General features: G+C 37.4%; 2 protein-coding genes and 1 pseudogene across 4 annotated transcripts in view; all 3 read right to left on the bottom strand.

Moving 5' to 3' along the window:
* The window catches only part of LOC126582897 (uncharacterized), a 30,768-nt gene extending 28,725 nt beyond the window's left edge, over nt 1-2,043 (bottom strand). Inside the window, exons 1-3 of one of the 3 annotated variants that reach the window (XM_050247139.1) lie at nt 1,471-2,043; nt 765-1,061; nt 252-450 (exon numbers count right to left, since the gene is read on the bottom strand). In XM_050247139.1, coding sequence (XP_050103096.1) covers nt 792-1,061; nt 1,471-1,701 — 501 coding nt within the window. In that variant the 5' untranslated portion in view covers nt 1,702-2,043 and the 3' untranslated portion in view covers nt 252-450; nt 765-791. Of the gene's footprint in view, nt 1-251; nt 451-764; nt 1,062-1,470 lie in introns of those variants that run through there. The other 2 variants (XM_050247132.1, XM_050247130.1) reach the window with 2 other exon arrangements.
* Nucleotides 2,044-2,188: 145 nt separating this feature from the next.
* On the bottom strand, nt 2,189-6,875 carry LOC126582930 (disease resistance protein RUN1-like). The gene is made up of 5 exons (XM_050247173.1): nt 6,246-6,875; nt 4,723-5,821; nt 4,314-4,613; nt 3,418-4,170; nt 2,189-3,305 (listed from the first exon to the last, which is right to left on the bottom strand). The coding sequence occupies exons 1-5, from the start codon at nt 6,755-6,757 to the stop codon at nt 2,427-2,429; spliced, it is 3,543 nt and encodes a 1,180-aa protein (XP_050103130.1). The 5' UTR covers nt 6,758-6,875; the 3' UTR covers nt 2,189-2,426.
* Nucleotides 6,876-15,189: 8,314 nt separating this feature from the next.
* Nucleotides 15,190-21,532, bottom strand: LOC126582869 (NADP-dependent D-sorbitol-6-phosphate dehydrogenase-like; annotated as a pseudogene).
* Between the last annotated feature and the right edge of the window lie 1,545 nt (nt 21,533-23,077).

Here is a 23,077-nt window from a genome sequence, read left to right as displayed (position 1 = left end):
ACGGGTTTGGGCCCAACCCGGACCAACCCGCCCATTGCCCACCCCTATGTTGTACGCATGATGGATGGAAAATTGGATAAAAAAATTTCACAATCTAGCGTCAGGGAGGACATTGGCTATTTTTAAAAGTTCAGGGGATTCATAGGCTAAAATTAAAGTTCATAAAGGAAATTGGCAGCTCTATATAAGTTTAGCAAACAAATCGACACATAGGTCTATAAATAATGTGAAGAAAGAGGTTAACTAAGCAATGAACCAAGCAAAAGAGAAATTAGATTGTTTATAAGTTGAATACAAAATATCAATGGTACGACCAACATCCACTCTTCCACTTCTTCCCGATACAAAAGTGGTGTTTTGCATACAATCAATTGCAAAGAACGTTGGTCTTTTGTGCTATGATAGCTCTATTCTTGGAACATAAGTAACTGCTACGTTTCTTCCCATCACCTGCAACATTTGGAAGAACAGAAGAAAGCATAGATTCAGAACATTCATGTATGGCACTCGGAAAATTAAACAGTTTGTAGGTTGAACTTCGTATGTGCTGCACACGAGGAAGTATATACATTTCACTGAGCAAAGACATAAATACTGTTATTAAAACAATCGAGAAAGCGTCAATCTATCCTCATTCATCATTACTTTACAAAGTTTTCAAATATCCTCCACTATTCCTAGATCATATTTTATATGCACCAAGTGCATGTCTGGTTAATTTTCAGAGTTTCAGACTATAGTTGTCAGTACCGAGAAAAGTATACCTACATGATGAAACATGTGAGTTTCCACTACTCGGTTTCAAGGGCAGCAATTTCATATCTGACTTCTTCCAAATGCTCATTTATAGCGGTCACAGCATCCTGCACCCCTCTAATGGCCTCCTTGAGATCATTATCATACTGGGCATTCGCTTCTGCCTCTTCAGTTCCTGCAGCTTCTGTTATCTCGTGGAGATGCACGCACTCATGCTCCATTGGTCTGTTAAATCTGCAATTTTCATGACTCACCAGACGCTCTGAGGGTCTACCAGCCTTCTTCAACACCTGAATTGTCACCGTCTTTAAAACACACAAACAACCAGTATGCTTCATGTCAGAAAACAATGGCGCCAAATCTCGCAACAAACAATATAAGTACACACATTGCTCACAGTAGCAGAAGTGCACCAAAGATTCTTCCTTTTTCTTCATTTCTATTTATACAAGAAATATTAGAGGAGGGCAATTCGCACACAAGACCTTGAGTAATCGTTCTTAACCGCTTGAGCTACGAGCCCTTTACGTGGATCATCGGGTTCTTTATCTAGTTGTTCTATAACTATAAGGCTATAAGCATCTAATTAACTTGATACCAACAAAGCAAAGCCTTGCCAAATTATTTGAGCGGCAATTACACATGATAATATGAATTAAACAGAAAATTAAATTAAATTAAACAAAATTGGAAGGATATGATGAGTTAAATTACCAAATTCAGTTTCTGCTTCTCGTGGGTCTGAACAGCTCTGAGGAGATGGGCTAAATCAATCCGGGAGAAATCGGGATCGTTGAGGAACAGCGATTCGATCCGAAGAACTTGCTTCGAGCACTCGTTGAATTCGAGCGTCACCTCACTGCAAACTTGCTGGTACGCCAACTCCGCATCTACTCCCGACGACGGCGGCGACGACTCCATATACTCCCCAAACCCTCGTTTCATTTATAATTAAAACTCTCTTGAGTCACTTGTCTTCATTCTGTTTCTCTCTCTCTCTCTCTCAAGTCTAAATTGGACCAAGTCTCTCGGTCTCGGTTTCACCGTCGCAGATCCTCGCCTGGAATTCTTACGACGAGACGCCACGTTCATGGAGAGGCGTCGTTAGGGCGCCGCCGCTGACAATTTCTAGGGTTTGATTTATAGGACTCGAATTATTTTCATCTGTGGTTGATTTTTAGGTTTGTGAAAATTTGGGATTTCTGAAATTTTGATTGTTTCTGGAATTGTATTTCTGCAATTGTCATTTGCAACATCTTAAAGATTTCTCCCGTGCCAAAATCTCTTCCCCCAAATTCAAAGAATAGATTCGTGCCAGTGTTGCTAAAGATACCTATGTCAAAGGTGTGTAAAAGTTTTTTTTTTTTCCTTATTTACAACTCGCATACAACCATGTGTATGTCTTGGGTTGCATGAGGTCGTAAGCAATCAGTGGCAGGGAAGAAAAATTTCATAACACTAATGCCATAATGTACACAATATTTGATGATGCTGAAGACATTTGAACTTGATATCTAATAGCAATGGTCTTTCATATCCCAAGCGGTTAACATGGCTTAGTTATGAACTCCAAGTCTTGTGTTTGAAGGCAGAGAACATCTTGAAGACAAGGTGATAATGTCGAGATGTCTGTATCTAGTAAAATTAAAAACTCATGGAGGGCTTTTTGACTACTGTCGCTTCTTTTTCTGAGAGATGGAGGGCCGAACGATTAGAGTTAGCGTGAGAAAGACGACGGCAGCAGTGACTAGCCCCCTCCATCCTCCCAGATGGCAGTTATTGCCTCTGGCACTCGCTGCTGCAATTTTGTGATCAAGATCGTTCTGTTGCTCTTCTTCCTTGTTTGAAAAACATACAAATAACAGAAAATTTAGAGAAAACTTAAACGAAATGAATACGGGCAGACCCCTAAGTGCTTTAATGGAGCATAATTTACCGGAGTCCATGATGAGGGTATTCAACCATTTCGGCCTACAAAAATCAGTATTTTTCATCTCTGCTTCACTGAACCAGCGAAATAAGTATATTCCTGATATGTGTTCCAGCGGTGAGAAATCTCCACCGATGACAAATGGATCATTAGGATCTGGAGTGGTGTTGTGTTGGGTACTCATCTTGTCTTGGTGCTCTTGCACAAGCTCAACCCCGAACTCCTTTACCCGAATAAACTGATTATGTTTCCTCGTCATTACGGAAACAACCACTTCATCTCCACATTCTAATATTATTGTTTGATTGTCCATTTTCCAATGGCTCAACCATGTCACATCATCTCTTCTCTCTATTGGAACACCGTAGAATCTTGGTCCATAGATCCACTTCAGACCCTTGCTCTTGTTACTCACTTCAATACTCATTTCTTGATGAGACAAATAACCCCATCTCTCCTCGTTTGCATAGGTAGCAAAGATGTTCAAGCCTCGCATTTTGTGACTTGCAAGAAAAGGCACAATAAAAGAAATTGAGGACTTGGTACTTTTATAGCTGAACCGGCCAGGAACCTTCTTCCCTGCAAAAAATGTGCTGTATATACCATGTTGATGTAGTCCCTGTGTACATGGCACGGAAACGACTATATTAGGCAACTCTTTCCGATGAGAGAGAGAGAGAGAGAGAGAGAGAGAGAGAGAGATAGAGAGAGAGAGAGAGAAAGAGAGGCACCTGAACGGGACTCCAAATCCAATCAACATGTTTAAAATTTTGCAAGCTGAAAAGTTTCCTCATTTCCAAGTTGTGCAAGCTGAAAAGTTTCATCATTTCCACATCAACTCTGCCAGTAGGTTCCAAGTTATCATAGTACTCCGACTCAATTACATTGTTGTTCTCACCCTCATAGGTCAATGCTCTCAACTCATTGGCTCGATATGTTATAGTTTTTAATGATATGCAACCAAGTACATCAACGCGTCCAATTTTCGGCAACCCCACAAGTGATTCAAGCCTCTCACATCTCGATAAAGAGAGATAACTGAGCCTCCTCAAACCTTTGATGAAAACAGGTAGGCTAGAAATTGGATTATCATCTAAATATAGATGTCGCAACGAGGATAGATTACTTAAATCCACAGCAAAGGCATCATCAGAAAGATTGCACCTACTAAGGTTTAACTTTACTAAAGAACATGGCAAATAAGTCAAGATACTCGAACTTGTACCAGGCAGTAATTCACTTGGAATACCATCTGTTTCGAGAACTTTCACAGATTCCATCTTCTTCATCATCTTATCAAGACTTGAGCAACCAGATAAATTGAGTGTTTCAAGTGATTTTAGCATGCATATGTTAGCAAGCATCCTAAGATTCTTGCAATCCTCCATATTCAATTCCTCTAGATTGGGGCAGTATGAGAAGTCCATGGTTTGACTAAGGCCATGAGAATGGCTCACATCAAGGATCTTCAATGAAGGAAGAAACTGCAGGAAAAAAAATTAAAATAAAGAAAAAAAAGAGAAATAATATTTGTGGGAGTTAATTCTAACATATGCAATTAGTCAACGAATCAAAACTTAAAAAAACAAAAGAAGGAAAATGAATTGAGATGCGTAGAGTAACATACTTTTGTTCCTTTGTAGACTTGTCTCAAACTACTATATTGCATTTCAAGAACAATTAGGCACTCCAAAGGAAAATCAATGGGTATAGAATCCAAAGGAAATTCAGGCCAACACAACCATCTTAATCCTGTAGGGAAATTTGCGTAACATCCCTCTAGCCGTACACGTCTAAGATGGAGTAGTTGTAATTTGTGCATCCTTTCAAATGCATTGGTTTCAAAGACTGTCTCATTTGTGTTTATTGGACTGTTTGCAGGATGCCAATGCATGTCCAGGACAAGACCTTGGATTGTTTGTGTACCCTAAAGAAAAAAAGGGAACAACATTAATATGGATAATTTTCACAAGAAAAGAAAAAAATATATATATATATATATATATATATTATCTAAAAGGCATGTTTCTACGTACACTCCTTTCCCTCAGTACTTGGAAGGAATCCTGACGACGCCATAGTCTACTACGTTTCTCAGGCTCTTCTGATTCTAGGCGAACTATTTCTCTTCCCATATCACGAATCAGATCGTGCATGTTCACCTTGTTGTCTTTATCAATTTTCACCAAGCATCTATCAATGAGATTTTGAATGCCAACAGTTGTATACAAATCACATCCATCTAGTATTCTAACAATGTAGTTTTTGTGCCTTCCTATTAGGAAACAAGCAATGTGGATGAATAATTTCCGGTCATGGTCATCTTGTAAACTATCATAGCTTATTCTTAGTTTATTCATGATTTCGCCATTAGGAATAACTTTTAGCTTCTCCAATGCACTTTCCCACACACCCATACTTTCACCTAACAGAGAAGAACCCAAAACTTGAAGAGCTAATGGAAGTCCTCCAGTATGTTGCACTAGCTTTTTTGAATATTCCATGTAACCTTCAGCGGGATGGTCCTGGCCAAACGCATGCCAGCTTAAGAGCTCCAACGATTCATCGTAATCCAAAATTTCAACTCCGTGGAGCTTAGTAACTTGAAATGCCCTTAGCAACCTTTCACGCCTTGTTGTTATGATTATTTTACTTCCGGGATAAAACTGATCTTTCATCCGTAGTACTGCATCTAATTGGTCCATATGGTCTACATCATCAAGAACAAGAAGAACTCTTCTAGAGCTTAGGGCTCTTACAATCTTACTTATTCCTTCACTGACGCTGTGCACTTTCTCCTCCTTCCCCTTCAAAATATCATAAAGAAGTTGCATTTGCATTTGAACTAACCCGTTCGGTTGACTTGCCGTTTCTCTGATATTTTCAACAAAGCTGCTCCCTTCAAAACTTGTAAAATTTGAATTGTAAACATATTTAGCAATTGTTGTCTTCCCTATTCCAGACATCCCATGCACAGCAACTATACCAACATCAGTTGATCCATCTTGTAACCATAAATTGATGTGTTTGACTCGAGATTGGATTCCAATCAAGTTGGATTCAACACCCAAGGGTGTGCGAATTAGCTTGTCACCAATCACCTTGACAATTTTTGTGATAAACTTCGACTCGTACCTACGAATTTGCAAAAAAATGAAATATAAATCAAACATGTTGTGTATCCAAGAAAGTTACAAAGGTAACAACTGGAAGGATGCTAAACTTACACATTATTTTGACAGCATACCTTAATTAGTTAAAAATAAAAATGAAACTTTGTTGACAACATGAAACAAGGGAAAACAAAATTATGAAAGTTATTATATGCACTTTTAGTAAAAGAATTATTGTATACACAGAGGTCAAATCTAGATAACCAAACTATTTTAAACTGAGAGGAGATTCGAACTCGAGACCTGTAGAACACATGGGTTTAGAGAGATAAGAACAAATTGTTCATGTGAAAAAAGAAGGCAAAACAAATTGTTGGTTAAAAATAAATAAATTAACCTTCCAATATTTGACACCAGAAAGATAAAAGAGAGCAAATGAAAGTTACCCGTCAGCTTGATTTGATAAGACCATCCCTGCTAGATCAGCAAGCTCTGCAAGTGCCTCCCTCCATCCCCGCACCTTATTCGGCGACTGAGTTTTCTCGTGTCTTGCAAATGCTTTTCCAATCCTTCCCGTCTGCTTCCTCGCATGGGATGGATCGACATCGTAGAAGACTGGTAATACTACATGATCCGAGGTAGTCCTCTTGCGTTCAAGGATCATGACAAGCTCATCAAGGCACCATCTGGATGACGCGTAATCTTTCGAAAACACGACAACAGACGTTCGTGATTGCCGGATTGCTTTCTGTAGTCCTGGCTTGATATCTTCTCCTCTCTCAAGTTCGTCGTCATCTCGGAAGGTGAGAAATCCTTTGTTGTTCAAGGCTGTGTAGAGGTGGTCGGTAAAAGTCCTGCGAGTGTCTTCGCCTCTGAAACTCAAGAAAACATCGTAACGGTAACCCCAATGAGTGTTGGAATCGGAGGATGTTCCTCGAGCTGCTCTCACAAGCGCCATAGTTTACGATCGATGAAGAAACAAAATAAATGCTGTGTCTTTGCCAGGGAAATATTTAAGAATCTAATTAGTTGGCTCATTCCTATCTACTTCCTGGAAAATTGCAAGTGAAAACGCCTCTGATCTTTTTGTAATTGACTCGTTTTATTCAAAGCAAAGTCACTTGGGTCGTTCTAGTCAAAGCAATTATTATTGTTAATTGGGGCGTTTTAGTCAAGCAAATGAAAATTTTAAATCTTTTTTTTTTGGTTTCCCAAGGTATCCCCAGGCAAAGCCTAGGACCAATCCTTCGAGGTACTGTCGGGCGCATATGCGGGACCCCTCCCAAGAAAGTTTTCTGCATCCACAAGGGCTCGAAACCGAGACCACTTGCTTAAGCGACCAGAGCCCCTTCCACTCTGACCAACCTTCATTGGTGAAAATTTTAAATCTTTAACTGGGTCATTCGTTCCATTTTTTTAGATCATATTTTGTAAACTAAATGATGTGATAAATGATGGTTAGATTCCAATTTTAATGATTAGTAGAAAGAATCAAACCATCAACCGCCACATCATGTGGTTTACAAATATGATCTTAAAAGATGGTCGCTCTAGCATCACCAAAAAAAGTATACGAACAAGTTTCACAAAAAATATGAGGTAAAGTTGTGAGTCACTCTGAATAGTACTTGCCTTACTACGTGTCATTATCCAATACTTATATCCACTCATATTTTTTATTAGATTCTTGACCATTTTTATAGTGCAACGTGTCACTTATCCAATCTTATGGTTTCCTCATATTTCTCCGTAAAAACCCTTTAAACCACCACATACACTCACATCAAGCCTCCTCCATTCTCCCTACTCATCTCAACCAACCCTCAAGCAAAATAACGTCTTTGCCAATCGACCAAATTGCATTCTCAGTCATGTTTTTGTTAAAAAAAAAGATTTGGAAAGTGGAAACAAATATAGATGGTCATAGTAAAAATAATTATTGAGTTGTGATGTCGATATGGAAAGGATGGTTGGGTTTTCATAGAATAACAAAAAAAATCCTAATTTTTTCAATTTTTAATTGTTTTGTCATTGGATTAATCATGGTTCTTGATTTTATACTCATCTGAAATTTGACTCACCTGAAAATGCCACGAGACACAAATGTAACTTTAAAAAAAAAAAAAATCATTGGAAATCCAACGTCCAGAACATTCTGCTATTAGAATCCAATGACTTATACCCATAACCGTTTATTTATCTAAATGGTTACCCATAACCGTAACCATTTAATTTAAATGGGTGGGTAACCGCAGTTACCCATAATCAATGGGTATTTGTCCATCCCTAATTGTGGCGGGCCGAAGACAGCTAAAGTTATCGTGCCACTGACAGAGTTCACGTGTACATTGCATATGTCAGACACCAAAAAAAAAAAACCACGTGGTTGATGTCATGCTAATGTCAACCTTGCCCCCTGAATGGGCTTTACATGGCCCACCACTTACCTTAGATTGTTGCAACGAGCCACACGATAAGAAGTTGTTAGTTCACTCACCAAGTTCCCGCGTTCATTGCACATGCCAGACAAAAAATAAAAATAAATAAATAAATCACGTGGCTCATTCCTATCTACTTCCTGGAAAATTTGCAAGTGAAAACTCGTCTGATCTTTTTGTAGTTGACTCGTTTTAGACAAAGCAAAATTAGTTGGGTTGTTTTAGTCAAAGCAATTGTTATTAATTGGAGCTTTTTAGTCAAGAAAATGAAAACGCGTCTTAAAGCATTTCTAATAGAAATGTTAAAAAAATAAATGTCAAATGTTAATTTAATGGCGAGTGTGGCAATGTCATATTTTCTTCTTCTTATTTCCACCCGATATGATTTTTTGTTATAAATGATATTTGTATAACTCACTTTAAAAAGAAACCAATTAAAATAAAATTTCAAGGTCTATAATTGGTGCATTAATGGGGACTAGGATCCTCTCCTGAGCTAAGGATGAGGATCATCCTCATCAAGGGATGTGGGCCGTTGGATGAAAATCCAACGGCTACAATTATTATAACTTTAAAGGGACCCTTCTGTTTGTAACCGTTTAATTTTCATCCAACGGTCCACATCAATTGATGAGGAGGATCCTCATCCTTAGCTCAGGAGAGGATCCTGGTCCAATTAATGGATTCTCACAATAAAATAATTAAAAATGATTTGACATCATTTTTTCTCATATATCAAATTTGACGTATGAAAACTCATATGTCAATCTACAATCGTTTGGAGTTTGCTCCTACCTTTAAATTTGACTACATGACATTATATTTAGGATTTGACATCTTTTGAAATGATTTTTTCTTTTTGTATAATTGAAGACAGAGACCCAATACAACTTAATTATCTTTGACCAAAAAAAGCAAAAGACAGACCCAATACAACTTAATTATTTGTGTTGTTTTTTATCCAATGCTTACTAAAAAAAATGTAAATTAGAACTGATTTATATATATTAAGAAAAAAAATGCAAAAAATAATAAAGAAAACTTTGGAGCTAACTACTCATAAGAGACTAGAATGCCCTCATCAAATGGCGTGAGGTTCACGTTTGTTATACATGCAGTTCAACCATCAAGAAGACCTAAGCTGCTTATTGCGACTTCTTCAAGCTCTCATGCCCATGATGGTAAAATAAGTCAAAGATATTAAATATATGATTAATAACAAAATCATATCTTTAAAGCTTTCTCTATTGAAGACAGCTCAATCAAGTCAAAATTACAATAAATCCAATCAAGTATTCTATAAGACAATTCCAAGATATTATTTAATAAAAATATTTTTGGGATAATTTTGTCCTACCGCATTTTCCATATAAATACCTTATTGTACACCAAATTTTGATAAGCTTTTGCTGCGGAATAAAGCTGTAAACTCTCTCTTTTTTTTTTCTTTTTTTCTTTTTCCAGAAATAACTAACTTGAGGACAAGATCGGCATGGTGGGACCAATGTCGCTTGGTACTGGGACAGAGGCATGATGATCATAGCGACCGACTACTTCATCAAATGTGATGAAGATAAATCCGTGATGACAACTACCCGGATGGACAAAACATCATTTGCTAAATACGAATCTCGCATTCCATCATCACCACCTAAACCTCATTCAGGCTTATCCGAGCAGTTCGAAGTCTCAAGAAATCGCCAAACAAGTCCTCACAGGCTAAGGACTATTTCAATTGTTTTGCAGTCTTGTTTTGCTCAACTGCACTCACAACGACTTCCATGCTCTCCAGTGCGAGAGGGTAAACTAATCACCAACGAGTGTCGAAATCAGAGGAGGTTCCTTGAGCTGCTCTCACAAGAGCCATTGATTACGATCGATGAACTAATAAAAAACTGCTACCTGAGAAAAAATTAAATCTTTAACTGGGTCATTTGTTCCATCTTTTTAGACCATATTTTGTAAATTAAATGATGTGATAGATGATGGTTAGATTCCATTTTTAATGATTAGTAGAAAGAATCAAACCATCAACCGTCATATCATGTGGTTTACAAATATGATCTCAAAAGATGGTCGCTCTACCATCACCAAAAAAAGTTTACGAACAAGTTTCACAAAAAAAAAGAGAGGTAAAGTTGTGACTCACCACACACATTATTAGTTGGCTCGTTAAGAGTAGTTCCATCAGTTTAGGGAGGGCAATGGTAAGGCATTTAACTTCCCTTATTATTCACTCTGAATAGTACTTACCTTTGTGCACTTCCACCTGTTAGATAAGGGCAAAGACAAGGGCAAGGTGATTGATATTCACAAAGCAAATCTTGGTTTTCGTTTTCCTTGTGACGGGCCTGGAAGAGGGGGACATGCCAAGTATCCGCTTGGGAACATGTCTTCTTAGGGCTATTGTGGATGTATAATGCAATTTCAATAGTAATATTCCATTTCAGCTGGAAAATGCAGTCAGATGTTACGTGTCATGTTCGCCTTAGATTTTTTATTAGATTTTCAACCACTCTCGTCATGCTACGTGTCATTATCCAATACTAATATCCGCTCATATTTTTTTATTAGATTCTTGACCATTTTTATAGTGCAACGTGTCCTTTATCCAATCTTTTGGTTTCCTCATATTTCTCCGTAAAAACCCTTCAAACCACCACATATACTCACGCCAAGCCTCATCCATTCTCCCTACTCATCTCAACCAACCCTCAAGCAAAATAACGTCTTTGCCAATCGACCAAATTGCCTTCTCAGTCATGTTTTTGTTGAAAAAAAAAATGATTTGGAAAGTGGAAACAAATATAGATGGTCATAGTAAAAATAATTATTGAGTTGTGATGTCGATATGAAGAAGATGGTTGAGTTTTTATAGAATAACAAAAAAAAATCCTAATTTTTTCAAATTTTAATTGTTTTGTCGTTGGATTAATCCTGGCCGTTGATTTTATACTCATCTGAATTCCGACTCACCTGAAAATTCCATGCGACACAAATGTAACTTTAAAAAAAAAAATTACCATTGGAAATCCAACATCCAGAACATTCAGCTATTAGAATCCAACGACTCATAGCTTGCCACATCATAAAGCTGTTGGTGGTTATTGTTAGACTGTGGCGGGCCGAAGACAACTAAAGTTATCGGGCCACTAGCAGAGTTCACGTGTACATTGCATACGCCAAACACAAAAAAAACAAAAAACCCATGTGGTTGACATCATGCTAATGTCTGCCTTGCTTACTGGGCCGGCTTTACATGGCCCACCACTTATTGACATGTTGGATTGTTGCAACGAGCCACACGATAGCAAAGTTTGTTAGTTCACTCGCCAAGTTCACGCATGCATTGCACATGCCAGACAAAAAAAAAAAAAAATTCAATCATGTGGCTGATGTATGTTGACATTAGCCTTGCCAAATGGTGCAAGGGTGCGGGCCCAAGACAGCTGAAGTTGTCGGGCCACTGGCAGAATTCACGTGTACATTGCTTATGCCAGACAAAAAAAAAAAAATTAAACCACGTGGTTGACATCATGCTGATGTCAGCCTTGCCCATTGGGCGGGCTTCACATGACCCATCATTTATTGTTGTGTTGAATTGTTGTAACGAGCCACACGATAGCAGAAGTTGTCGGTCCACTCGCCAAGTTCACGCATCATTGCACGCGCAAGACACACACAAAAAAAAAAAAAAAAAATTAAAACACATGGATAACGTATGTTGACATTAGCCTTGCCAAATGGTGCAAGGACAGTCATAAGTTGCATAGGAGTTTCGGCAGGCTTCACATGTCCCACCATTTACCCTCTTCTTTTAGGCCAACTGTAATAATTTTTTGGGTTTAGTGAGGCAACTTTAGGGCCTTTGCCCTTACCTTCAACCAATGGGTGGACTTGCTCTAAAGTTTATTGAGTTCTAATGTGAGGCAAGGCAAGGGCCTTGAAGTTTCCCTCCAAACCAAAAAAATGCTCCAATGAGCTTAAAAGAAGATGGTAAGTGGTAGGCCATGTGAAGCTTGCCCAAACGCCTGAGCAACTTATGTCCGACCTTGCGACTTCTAGCATAGCTAATGTCAACATACGCCAACCACATGATTTTATTTTTTTGTGCATGGAGCATGCAATGCACGCGTGAAGTTGGGGAGTGGGTCAACAACTTCTATTATCGTGGGGCTCGCTGCAACAATCCAATAGCCACCATCAACGGCTCTATGACATGGCAATTTTTGAGTCGTTCAATTTCCAATAGTCAATGATCTGGACCGTTTTGTAATAGAGATAAGGTACACTTATGAGCCAAGCTTTAACAAACAAGTCGAGTTTGAACCAAATTCAAGCTATTTGATAAAAAGATACGAGCAGATCACTAGCTTTATGAGCTAACATAGCAAAGCTCTATATCGACTTATTTCATTAACGGGTCTATTATTTTGTTTGATTTGAACTCATTTCATTGAAAATCAAGCTTAGATGAGCAAAAAAAGCCGATTCGAATTGTTTCGAGCATATTAAAGCCCTACATGTGGTGCTCACTTTATGAAAATTATGGTGTTTTGTTTTGAATGTGAGAACGATTAACAAGAAACAAGGGTGCTAGCTCAATTTCATTCCAAATCCACAAACAAAAGACATATGGTCATAATTGAGGGATTGGAGGATATGGGAGAGATTAGAGGGAAACTGTTATAAAATTGGCTTGGGTTACATCTGCCAATCTATCACCACTATTTTAGGTAAGTCTCTATTATATTTTAAGAGGTGTTGGGTTTGAATTAGCCATTTACATGAGTCGAATATAAAATCTAACACTTACTGAATCAAAAGATTTACTACTAAACTGTGGTAGTATATAAGTTGCCCTTATTCAGTGTGCAACAATGTGTAAATCAAATGTGACGAACCTGACTCACTCGAATATTGCCCTAACTGGCCCACGAAGCCCATTTCAGGCCAAAATGTCTTTTGATCGAAGGAGGAAATAATTGATAGATTTGGGGAGTCAGGATCCTTGGTGGATCCTCTTTGTGATGATCTCGGGAATCCTCAAATCACATTCGTTCATCGTATATCGTGCAGTCAGAAATCATTGTAATTTTTTTTTATTTTCAAGCCTTACAACTCAGAAAAGGCATATACAAACTCAACAAAGCCTTCCACACTCTTGCTCAAGAGTGTGGAAGTAAAATCGTATTATATGGTTTAACAAACCTCCAACAACTACAACATGTAGAATGCCTTCCACACTCTTGCTCAAGAGTGAAGAAGCAAAATCTATATATGTGGTCTCTCCCACATTTTCTCGTCCATAGTTCACAAAAAAAAAATGTGGCAAAAAAAATTATGCCACAAAAAATCCGAAATTAATTAATTAATAATTATTTCAATAATTAATAATTATTTAATTAATTGTTAATTATTAATTATGACATGTGGAGAAGGTCAACAAAATTTCAACACATAGGAGATAACTACAACATGTAGATTGCCTTCCACACTCTTTCTCAAGAGTGTGGAAGCAAAATCAATTTATGGAGTCCTATAAAATGCTTCCCATACTTTGAAGGGTAGAGCTTCCCACATCCTTGAAGGGAGGGAGCTTCCCACACCCTTGAAGGGAAAAAGCTTTCACACTTTGAGGGAGGAAGCTTCACACCTAAATACAAAAAATTCAAAAAGCCTTTCACACTCTTGCTTAAGAGTGTGGAAGAAAAATCTATTTATGTGGTTCAAAAAAGCTTCAATAAAAAGATTCAACAAAAAATTCAAAAAGTCTTCCACACTCTTGCTCAAGAGGGTGGAAGTAAAATCTATTTATGTGGTTAAAAAAAAAACTTCAACTGAAAGCTTCAACAAGAAATAAAAAATGTCTTTCACACTCTTACTCAAGAGTGTGGAAGCAAAATCTATTTATGTGGTTCAAAAAAACTTCAACAAAAAACCTTCACCTACAAAGCTTCATCTGCAAAGCCTCAATAAAAAAGCTTCACCTACAAAGTTTCAACCAAAAAGCTTCACCTACAAAGCTTCAACCAAAAAGCTTCACCTACAAAGCTTCAACGAAAAAGTTTCATCTACAAAGTTTCAACCAAAAAGCTTTACTACAAAGCTTCAACCGAAAAGCTTTACTACAAAGCTTCAACCACTCAAGCTATGTGCCCAAAGGAAAAGGATTCACCTACAAAGTTTTAACTAACGAGCTTCACCTACAAAGCTTCAACCACTCAAGTTATGTGCCCAAACGAAAAAGCTTCAACCATTCAAGGTATGTACACAAATAATATCAATCATGGGGATAAAGGGATAAATAATTATTTGAATATTTTTCAAAGAGTAGTATAGGAGTATTGTTGGATTTGTAATAGATATAACGTACATCTTATTTTATTAACGAATCTATTATTTTGTTTGACCTCAACTCATTTCACTTAAAAATCGAGCTTAAATGAGCAAAAAACACTACAACAGAACTTGTCTTTTGTGGCGCACAATGAGCGCCTTAAACAGTTATTCATGGCGTGAGCCCCCAAGCAATAAAAGCTCCTATCGTAAAAGATGTTTTGTCAAATACGACGTACTCCAGTAGTTGTGAATAATTTAAGCAAAATACGCCGTAAATGATCTTTAAGGCGTGCATTGTGCGCCTTAATTGGTATTAGATACGGTGTTAATGGAGTGTCGTAATACTGCAAAACCAATTACAGCATACATATATGCTATACTTTATATTAGATAGGACGTTTATTGAATGCCGTAACACTGTAAAGGCAATTACGGCATACGTCGTACATCGTAAAAGAATACTACCATCAACAATTAATGTTGATTATGCATGTCGTACTGTACATTTATTTTAATTTTTATTTTAACAATTCATTTTAGACATACCTCACTTCATAACATCTAAATTAATATTGAAATGAATACAATAGAAAGATAACAATAATCATCATAAAGACATTAAACTCCAAATACTTAGATTAATTAGTAAATATTGTCAATTACAGTACAATTGGAAGTTTTGGCACAAACAAAAAATCTGAATTGTTTTGTTGCTCTTACAATTGATGCACATCCTAAAGCTGACAGAGGTACCTAATGATGACTACAAAATAAAATCATACCAAAAAACACAAAGTAATCTCCCAAGCACATCCTCCATGTCCATAGAGCAACCAATTTGATCACAAAAGGGCACCATACCAACAAAATACAGAGCAATTCGTTTAGTGTTGTGCTAATTCTCAAACCTGTAAGACCACAATATATTTAGCAAGTGATAGAAAAACAAGAAAAGGAGTGTGTCATGAGGCAAGAGGAAAAGAGGAGAATAACTTAGTGGCTTACTAAAGAGCATCAGTTGCGACCTCTAAAACGAACTTTTGTGTGACGACAACTACCCGCATAATTCTGCGAATAGAATAAAAATCAGTTCCACAAACAAAAACATCCTTAATCCATAATCAAATTGTAGCCATGAATCTTAACCAATTTGTCAACAAGAAAGCATGTACTTATATCAGAATTGAATTTCACTTCTTCGATGATAAAGCATGTACTCATGTATTAATAATATCAAGCATATAGTAAATTTGATTAAGCAACGCCAAGGCAACTGTTATGTGCCTTCAAGCATCCATGTGATTATAATATCCTATACAACAAATCATAGTTACAACTCTTGCCAAAAAACAGCCTCTCGAACAGATAATGATAACAGAGATCTTATTTAGAAAATGTATCATGCAATCACTAATGCGAAACCATGGGCAGACCATGGTATGCTAAGGCAGCTGACAATCACAGAAATATTTAAGAACATGTAGAAAGTATAGTGAAGTTCACAGTTTTGCAACCTCATATTATTCACATTTAAATAACAACAATTTCTCTACCAAACCTTAGATGATTCACACTCACCCAAAAAATTCATCTAATGACTCAAAAATCTAGCTAGCGCACCTCTGCAACCCTCTCTGTCTCTTCAATTAAAGTAGTCCAGGCATTGAAATCCAAGGAACTGGCCCTCACAATGTTCCACAGTCCATCTTCTTGGACAGACATGGCTGCAGCAAAAGAAAAGAAATAAATAAATATAAGAAAACATGTCAACTGTTAAATGAAGTAAATCCAGCAGCACAATACAGTTTCTCAGGAACTAAACGGAGGATAAGAGAAAATTGGATGAAATTCAAAGCGATCTTAGTGAAATCTGAACCCCAATTAACAGATGGAAAAACCATACAACTATCAACCATCAACACTGAACTGTCATGTAGCACAATACATCTACCAATCACGAATCAATCAGAAGACAAGAAAGTGACATCGGTGAAACATATTACAGCGACGATAAAACCACCATACCATCACAACTATCGATCATGTTGTTCGTAACATATCAAGATAAGAAAAAGAAGGGAACTAACCTGCATAGAACCTCCCAGTGAGATTATGAAGAGCAGCTTGAGCATGTTCTTCCTCCCTGAACTGAACGTACATATTACTAACCTACACACACTAACACACAATCACAATCATTTAGGACCTCCATTTCGCTTTAGACTTCTATCTAACTGTTCAAAATGGTATCACCATATGCATGGTAGTGGACATATACCCCCCCAGAAACAAGGTGAAATCGACTTCCCAATGATACAATGGTAGAAATTTTCTCAAAATGGAAGAATGTTTCAATACAAAGTGGCCTAACAATCTCTCTAGAATAAATAACACAAGAACTCGGGTTCAATACAAGTTAAGCGTCTCATAGAAGAACCCATGGTCACTAATTTTAATAGATACTTGGTTAATAGTCAGCTGAAATCTAGAGTGAAGGGGAAGAAACAATGACACACGAAGCTCTAGAAGTTTACAAACACTAGAAAAAATCTTAACCTGAAGCATTTGTAGAGTTAGCTAACTATACTAATAGCAAAACTGGCCCTAACGCATCGTGAGTCCAATTATCTAATGATAAAGCGATTAGCAGTTGGAATTTCATCCAAAAAATTGATGACTTGGAATATTTATGTGACATTAAAATATTTAGCATTGTGCTCTTAACACCAAAAGTTTGAAAAAGGCATAACTACCAATAAAATTCACCACAACAGATAGAGGATTGGGCATATAACCTAAAGGAAGACAGCTTCTCGATGCTTGCACTCAGCACAACGCACGGCTTTAGTTCGAGGAAGAGTAGGATCTGCAGCTACATCCTGCAATATTTGAGTGTGCTCGCTAACAGCATGGTGTATCACATTTCTTTAGGCACAGTTGGTCTCAGCAACCTCTTGCAAACAAAGGAAAACCATAAAATCTAATAAGTACATAACACGGTCACTATCAACCCTATGAATTAAATGGTTACGGAATTTATAAGTTAACAGAGGCCATACAAGGGAAGACAGTCACAGTAAAAAGAGTAGGTTCATTGAAAGATCAAATTTAGTTTGTGTCCGAGTTTTATCTAACATGTCTATTCAACCTTCAAGAATGATTCAGCTTGAAGTTTACAACTCGGAGAAAGAAACATGACTCCGGTACTCTGTTATTGTTTGCCACCACAAGGCATTTGTTCTCATGGGTAGAGAGAACAGTTACAGGCAAATCTATGCAAACAGATCAACGCCCCAGAACTTGGCAGGTTGATTTGTCCGGTGTTTCCTGTCTACCTTTGCAATCAGGTCCATGTCCACTTTGGTGAGCTCAAAGTCAAAACTTGGAAATTCTCTTTCAATCTCTCAAGTTTTGACGTCTTCGGGATGACAACTGTGTTCCGTTCGATGCCCCGCCTTAGAACAACTTGGGCAGCAGTCTTTTTGTATTTCTCAGCCAGATTCTGACAAAAGAGGAATGTGATTGAGAAGAAACAATTTTACTATATTTGACTGGTAATTTGTAAATAAATCCAGTAATTCAACTTCAAGCGATAAAAAAAAGGAGCTTACCTTAAGAACTGGATCGTCTAGACATGAAACTGAACCAAACCATTCGCTGTTGGCCACAGCACCTCCAAGAGGAGTGTGGGCAGTGACACAGATGCCATGCTTCTGACAGAATTTGACAAGAGATTCACGTTGGAAGTATGGGTGAGTCTCAATCTGATTCACGGCGGGCTTCACTTTGGAATAAGCTAAGCAATCTCTCGTCAGAAAGATATCATAGTTACTGCAGATAATTGTTCCATCAGAGCACAATTCATATGCAAAATAATTGACAAATGAATGCAATTAAAATGCCAGAACATAGACTATGAATCTTCCACAAGGGCTGGTGCCATATGTTGCACTAAGCATGAAAGAGATAAGGAAAATTTAAAGGAGCTTCCCATATCATTTTGTGCATATTCAGAAGCACCCAAACTTGTTGATACTGTGTGGCACAACTCAGAGATTACTGAAATAAACCTAGTGATATTGCGTCATAATTTATAATCTTTCTCTGACTGCACGTATCATGTGTAAGTTTGTATTATGCATCAACAAGCAATAAGACACAATAGTTAACCTCTTCCTGAACTAAACTATATGATATCTCCAACAGAAGCTGTATTTGTAAAAATTTATTACCATTTTAACGCGCACACACATTACTGCAACGTTTCAATTTTCTTCAGCACATTCACTTATATTTTTGTGAGTTGGTTTCCCATATATACCCCAAATGAACTAGGTTGCATAGCTAATACTGTAATATATTGCATAGGAAGTAAAAGGAAAACATAACCTAAATTCGCAATATCATTATTGATTCAAGTAATGATCCTTGAAATGTGCAAAGTTTGTATGATCACCTAATTCCAATGCTACGAACTAAACCCATAGAGACTAGCTCTTCCATAGCATGCAAGGTAGTTTCCAAAGATATGGTTGTGTCTATTTCTAGCACCCCATCCTCATCCAAAGCACTGCCAGTCGTACCAACTCCTGCATGTATATAAATAAATAGACAGATGAATTCAATAATCAATATAAGAATGAAACTATTTGATGACTAAAAGAAAACAGTTCATAAGAGAATCCAAGATAAGAATGAATTTTTTTTTATCGTTTTTATATTTTAATCATCTAAAGGCACCATTTTAACTCAAAAAATTTTCACAATCATTTGTTAACCAGCATACATGAAAAAGAAACTAAGGTTGGATCCGGGACTCTGGAATTGGTTGCGGGTGGGAATGCCCATTTCCCCAATATACAGTAAAACCTCTCTAAAGTTATACAGTTGGGACCAAACCAATTTTATAACTTTAGAGGTTATTACTTAATAGAGGTGTAGGCAAAAAAATATTATTTTTTGACTTATTTATCCTTATGAATGCTGTATTTCTTAAATAGGATTCCTTGGGCACCAAAGTATTTTATTTCTTGCAAATTTTTGTACTCATTGACAATTATAATCATATGGAGACGTGTTTCCTTAAGATGGGACAAAGAAAAATGATAACTTATTACAATATGGAGTTTATTCTAATACATAATTGGTCCCAAGTTGGCAGCAGAATTTTTTTTTAATTTACTTTAAGGAGGCTATTCCATTTTAGAGTACTACTTTAGTGAGGTTTTAGTGTAATAGAATGAGCACTCACTTTAATTTCTCCCCCCGCTTCAGTTCCATTCCTACTAATAGCAAAGAAAAACCCAAGCCAATACTATCTTCATCAACCCCTCTTCTCGATCTTTCTAGCTTCACTTGCCCATCACTGTCTGATTTCCTCTTCACTCTCTCCTCACACAACCTAATCAATGTGTCCTTTCTATCTCCTACCCTAACTACTCACATAGTCATTGATCTTTTTAATATTCAGAATTTTAGAATCATCCATGGAACCCTAGTTTGATATGGATTAGCGAGTTGGATTAGTATTGCTTTCTGTTTCCTACTGAGCTCATTCAGCCTGTAATAAGTTTGGTTAGAATAGGTTATTCAGAAAATGTTATACACCTTCTGAATTTTCTTTCCACTTATCAATCACGTCCTTGACCATCCAAGCTGTAGAGACATCAGTTGGTAGCAAGTAAACTGTTTTCCTTTTGGAGTAATCTATAGTTTTCAATCACACACTAGTATTGTCAACCACATTTCAAAATTAGTAGAGCACAGGTCACATAATACAGAGAAGTTTAGCTTTGCATAAAGTAGTCAAAAACCAAGAATTAATACCGGTATGCTTGGTGGCAACAGGAAAGTGAACAAGGTACATATCCAGATAATCCAACCGAAGCTTCTTCAGATTGTCTTTACAGGCCTCTACAACGTTTCCATGATCCGAATTCCAAAGCTGCATTAAGGATGAAGAAACAGGAAGAAAAATACATGTCATAGTCTGGACAACGACGGATATGGACTAGTCAGCTGGAGCAGCAAATACAATTTTGATTGAAAACACACTTGCCTTGGTGGTGATGAAGAGATCCTCTCGCTTAACAAGCCCAGTCGAAAATGCTTCTGCAAGTGCCTCCCCAACTTCTTGTTCATTCTTGTAATCAGCTGAAAGCAGCATTAACTCGTCAACGCATGTTACAACAGTGAAGGTAATTTGTGCTACAAGCTACGAATTACCGCCATATGGGCAAAAATGATTCTGAGAACGTAGATTCAAATGTTTTAGCAGGCACAAGAATGATCTGTAATCGGAATCAGATTCCGAATTTCGACTGGTATGATGCCAAAGGCCGGAGCGAGTCCGGATATCTTGTATATTACTATCTATTTCTACTGTCCTACACCACGCACACACAACACAATGCTCTAGCATACCAGAAGCAGTTGATGCAACGAAAACCAGATGACAAATTAACGAAAGGAAAGGAAAGAAATCAAACCCATATGAACAAACAACAAAGTGTAAAGTTGGGTGAGAATTAAGGTGAGAAAGTGAAGGAGAGAAAGAAATGACGATGGATAGTTGGATACCAGCGCAATCGAAATGGCGAAAGCCAAGGTTGAGGACATTGATAACGAGGTCTCTGATTTCTTTTCCTTCCATGCGCCAAACACCAGACCCACTACTGGCATTTTGAACCCATTGTTGAGCGTTATCGCCATTTTTCCTACCTTCCTTCCTTTCTTTCAAGTTTGGATTTTGGCCTCTGCCTCTGCCTCGCTCACTGTAATAGTGGAGTTTGGAGTCCGCGACGGCAGCTGCTCCGCTGTAATCTGATCTATTTGCCTTTGCCACTCTCCGTATTAGTGGGCATTCAAAGATGGAATTAAGATAATATCCTCTTTCTGATGAGTCCAAAGGAGAGAGATGATTTCTCTTTGTCCATTTGCCGCTCTTTTTTTTCGTAACGCTGCAACCGAAGTATTGAGCTTTAGGCAAACGAGAGAGATTTTTTAGTGTATTCGGACCAGTTCGGGCGGTCTTGAAGGATTTTGATCTTTCTCTGGTTTAGATGAGCGAGTGTGGCATTACGTCGTCAAGATTGACCGGCGTAAAAAAGATGAGGAAATTATTATGTTTGCACCTTGAATTTGATTTCTAATCAAACGATTGAACGGTCGAGCAAAGAACCTCTTTTCAACCTACGTTCTTTCTCTACCATAAAAACAAAACTTTGAACGAACAACCAAATATTGTGAAACAGTGAAGGCGAAAATCGAGAGAGAATGTAAAAGGAATTGAAACTTAATCTACTTGCGAGAAAGTAAATTAAATTAAGAACGAATGCATAGACAATAAAAGTGCTTTGAAAAATTGTCATTTAACCCCTGACCCTCAACTTGGATCTCTCTTTGCCCTTGTACCGTCAAAATCTGTTAACAAATCTGTCAAAATTGTTTACATAAAACAAACGAAACTCATCGTTGTTGAGATGTATGTCATATAAGAGCAAGTCCACTTGTTAGTGGATTACTAAGGGGGTGAAGTTGCAACAAGGTAATTACCATTTACAGTAAATAATACCTGCTTAGGGCAAGGGTAAAAGGCAAGGGCAATTAACTTGCTCTTACTATTCACTTTGAATTTTACTTGTGTTTATGCAACTTAACCCGTTTGAAAAGGGTAAGAGCTTTTTTTTGCCTTGTAAATTTATTCCATGAAAATGAAATGATTGTCTATTTTCAATTATTTATTTGAAATACAAAGCAAAATCACAGTACTACAAGGTAGTACAATATTAAAATAATATTATTCTCATTAGCCCACAACTTGGGGCATCCAATGCGTGGTGTTAGGACATCCAACGTATGGCCTAATTTTTGTTTTCTATCTTTTTATTTTAATTTTTTCTGTTTTTAAATTTTTTTTCGTTGGATTAATCTTGGCCATTGATTTTCAAAATGATGTGAAAACGGATACACTAGAACGCACCATGTACCTCAACGGTGACATTTTAATTTTAGGAAAACTAATGAAAAGGGCTTGAAAATTTTGAGTTTTAATGATAAGGACAAAATAAAGGGTAAAGTGAATAGTACCACGATTGACTTTTTAGTGTAAAAATGTGGTTTTTCGTTAAAGTAAACAATACCAGGTGCTTTTTGTTAAATTTCCCTTTAATTTTTCATGTTAGAAATCTAACGACTCACCTCAAGTCACACCCCGCTGGAGCTTTGCTGCAGCGAGACCCACCCCTACAGCTATTGTTAGCCACACATCTATTTTTGAGCGTGTGTTACACGCTTCTAAGAGAAAAAAAAAATTAAAATAGTGGCTGGTGTCAGCTTGCCCATTTTGCAAGGTCGGTCTTATTTTTCTTAGGCTTTTGAACAGACAGTTCTTGACCCATCAATTTGCCCTTGTCAATTTGGGCTGATAGAGATGACATTTTGGGTTGGAGGACATCATTTGAGCCCTTACCCTTACTTTCCACCAATCGGTGGACATG

This window comes from Malus sylvestris, chromosome 2 (assembly GCF_916048215.2).
Source record: "Malus sylvestris chromosome 2, drMalSylv7.2, whole genome shotgun sequence".
In the NCBI taxonomy this organism is placed as follows: Eukaryota; Viridiplantae; Streptophyta; class Magnoliopsida; order Rosales; family Rosaceae; genus Malus; species Malus sylvestris.
This window is presented reverse-complemented; position numbering and strand designations above follow the sequence as displayed.

Excerpts from the sequence above, each read along its gene's own strand:
- LOC126582930 (XM_050247173.1), bottom strand. The coding sequence starts at position 6,757 with ATGGCGCTTGTGAGAGCAGCTCGAGGAACATCCTCCGATTCCAACACT. Across the intron at positions 5,822-6,245 it reads TTATCAAATCAAGCTGACGG|GTACGAGTCGAAGTTTATCA; the intron begins GTAACTTTCATT and ends GCAAATTCGTAG. Across the intron at positions 4,171-4,313 it reads AAGTCTACAAAGGAACAAAA|TTTCTTCCTTCATTGAAGAT; the intron begins GTATGTTACTCT and ends TTTTTCCTGCAG.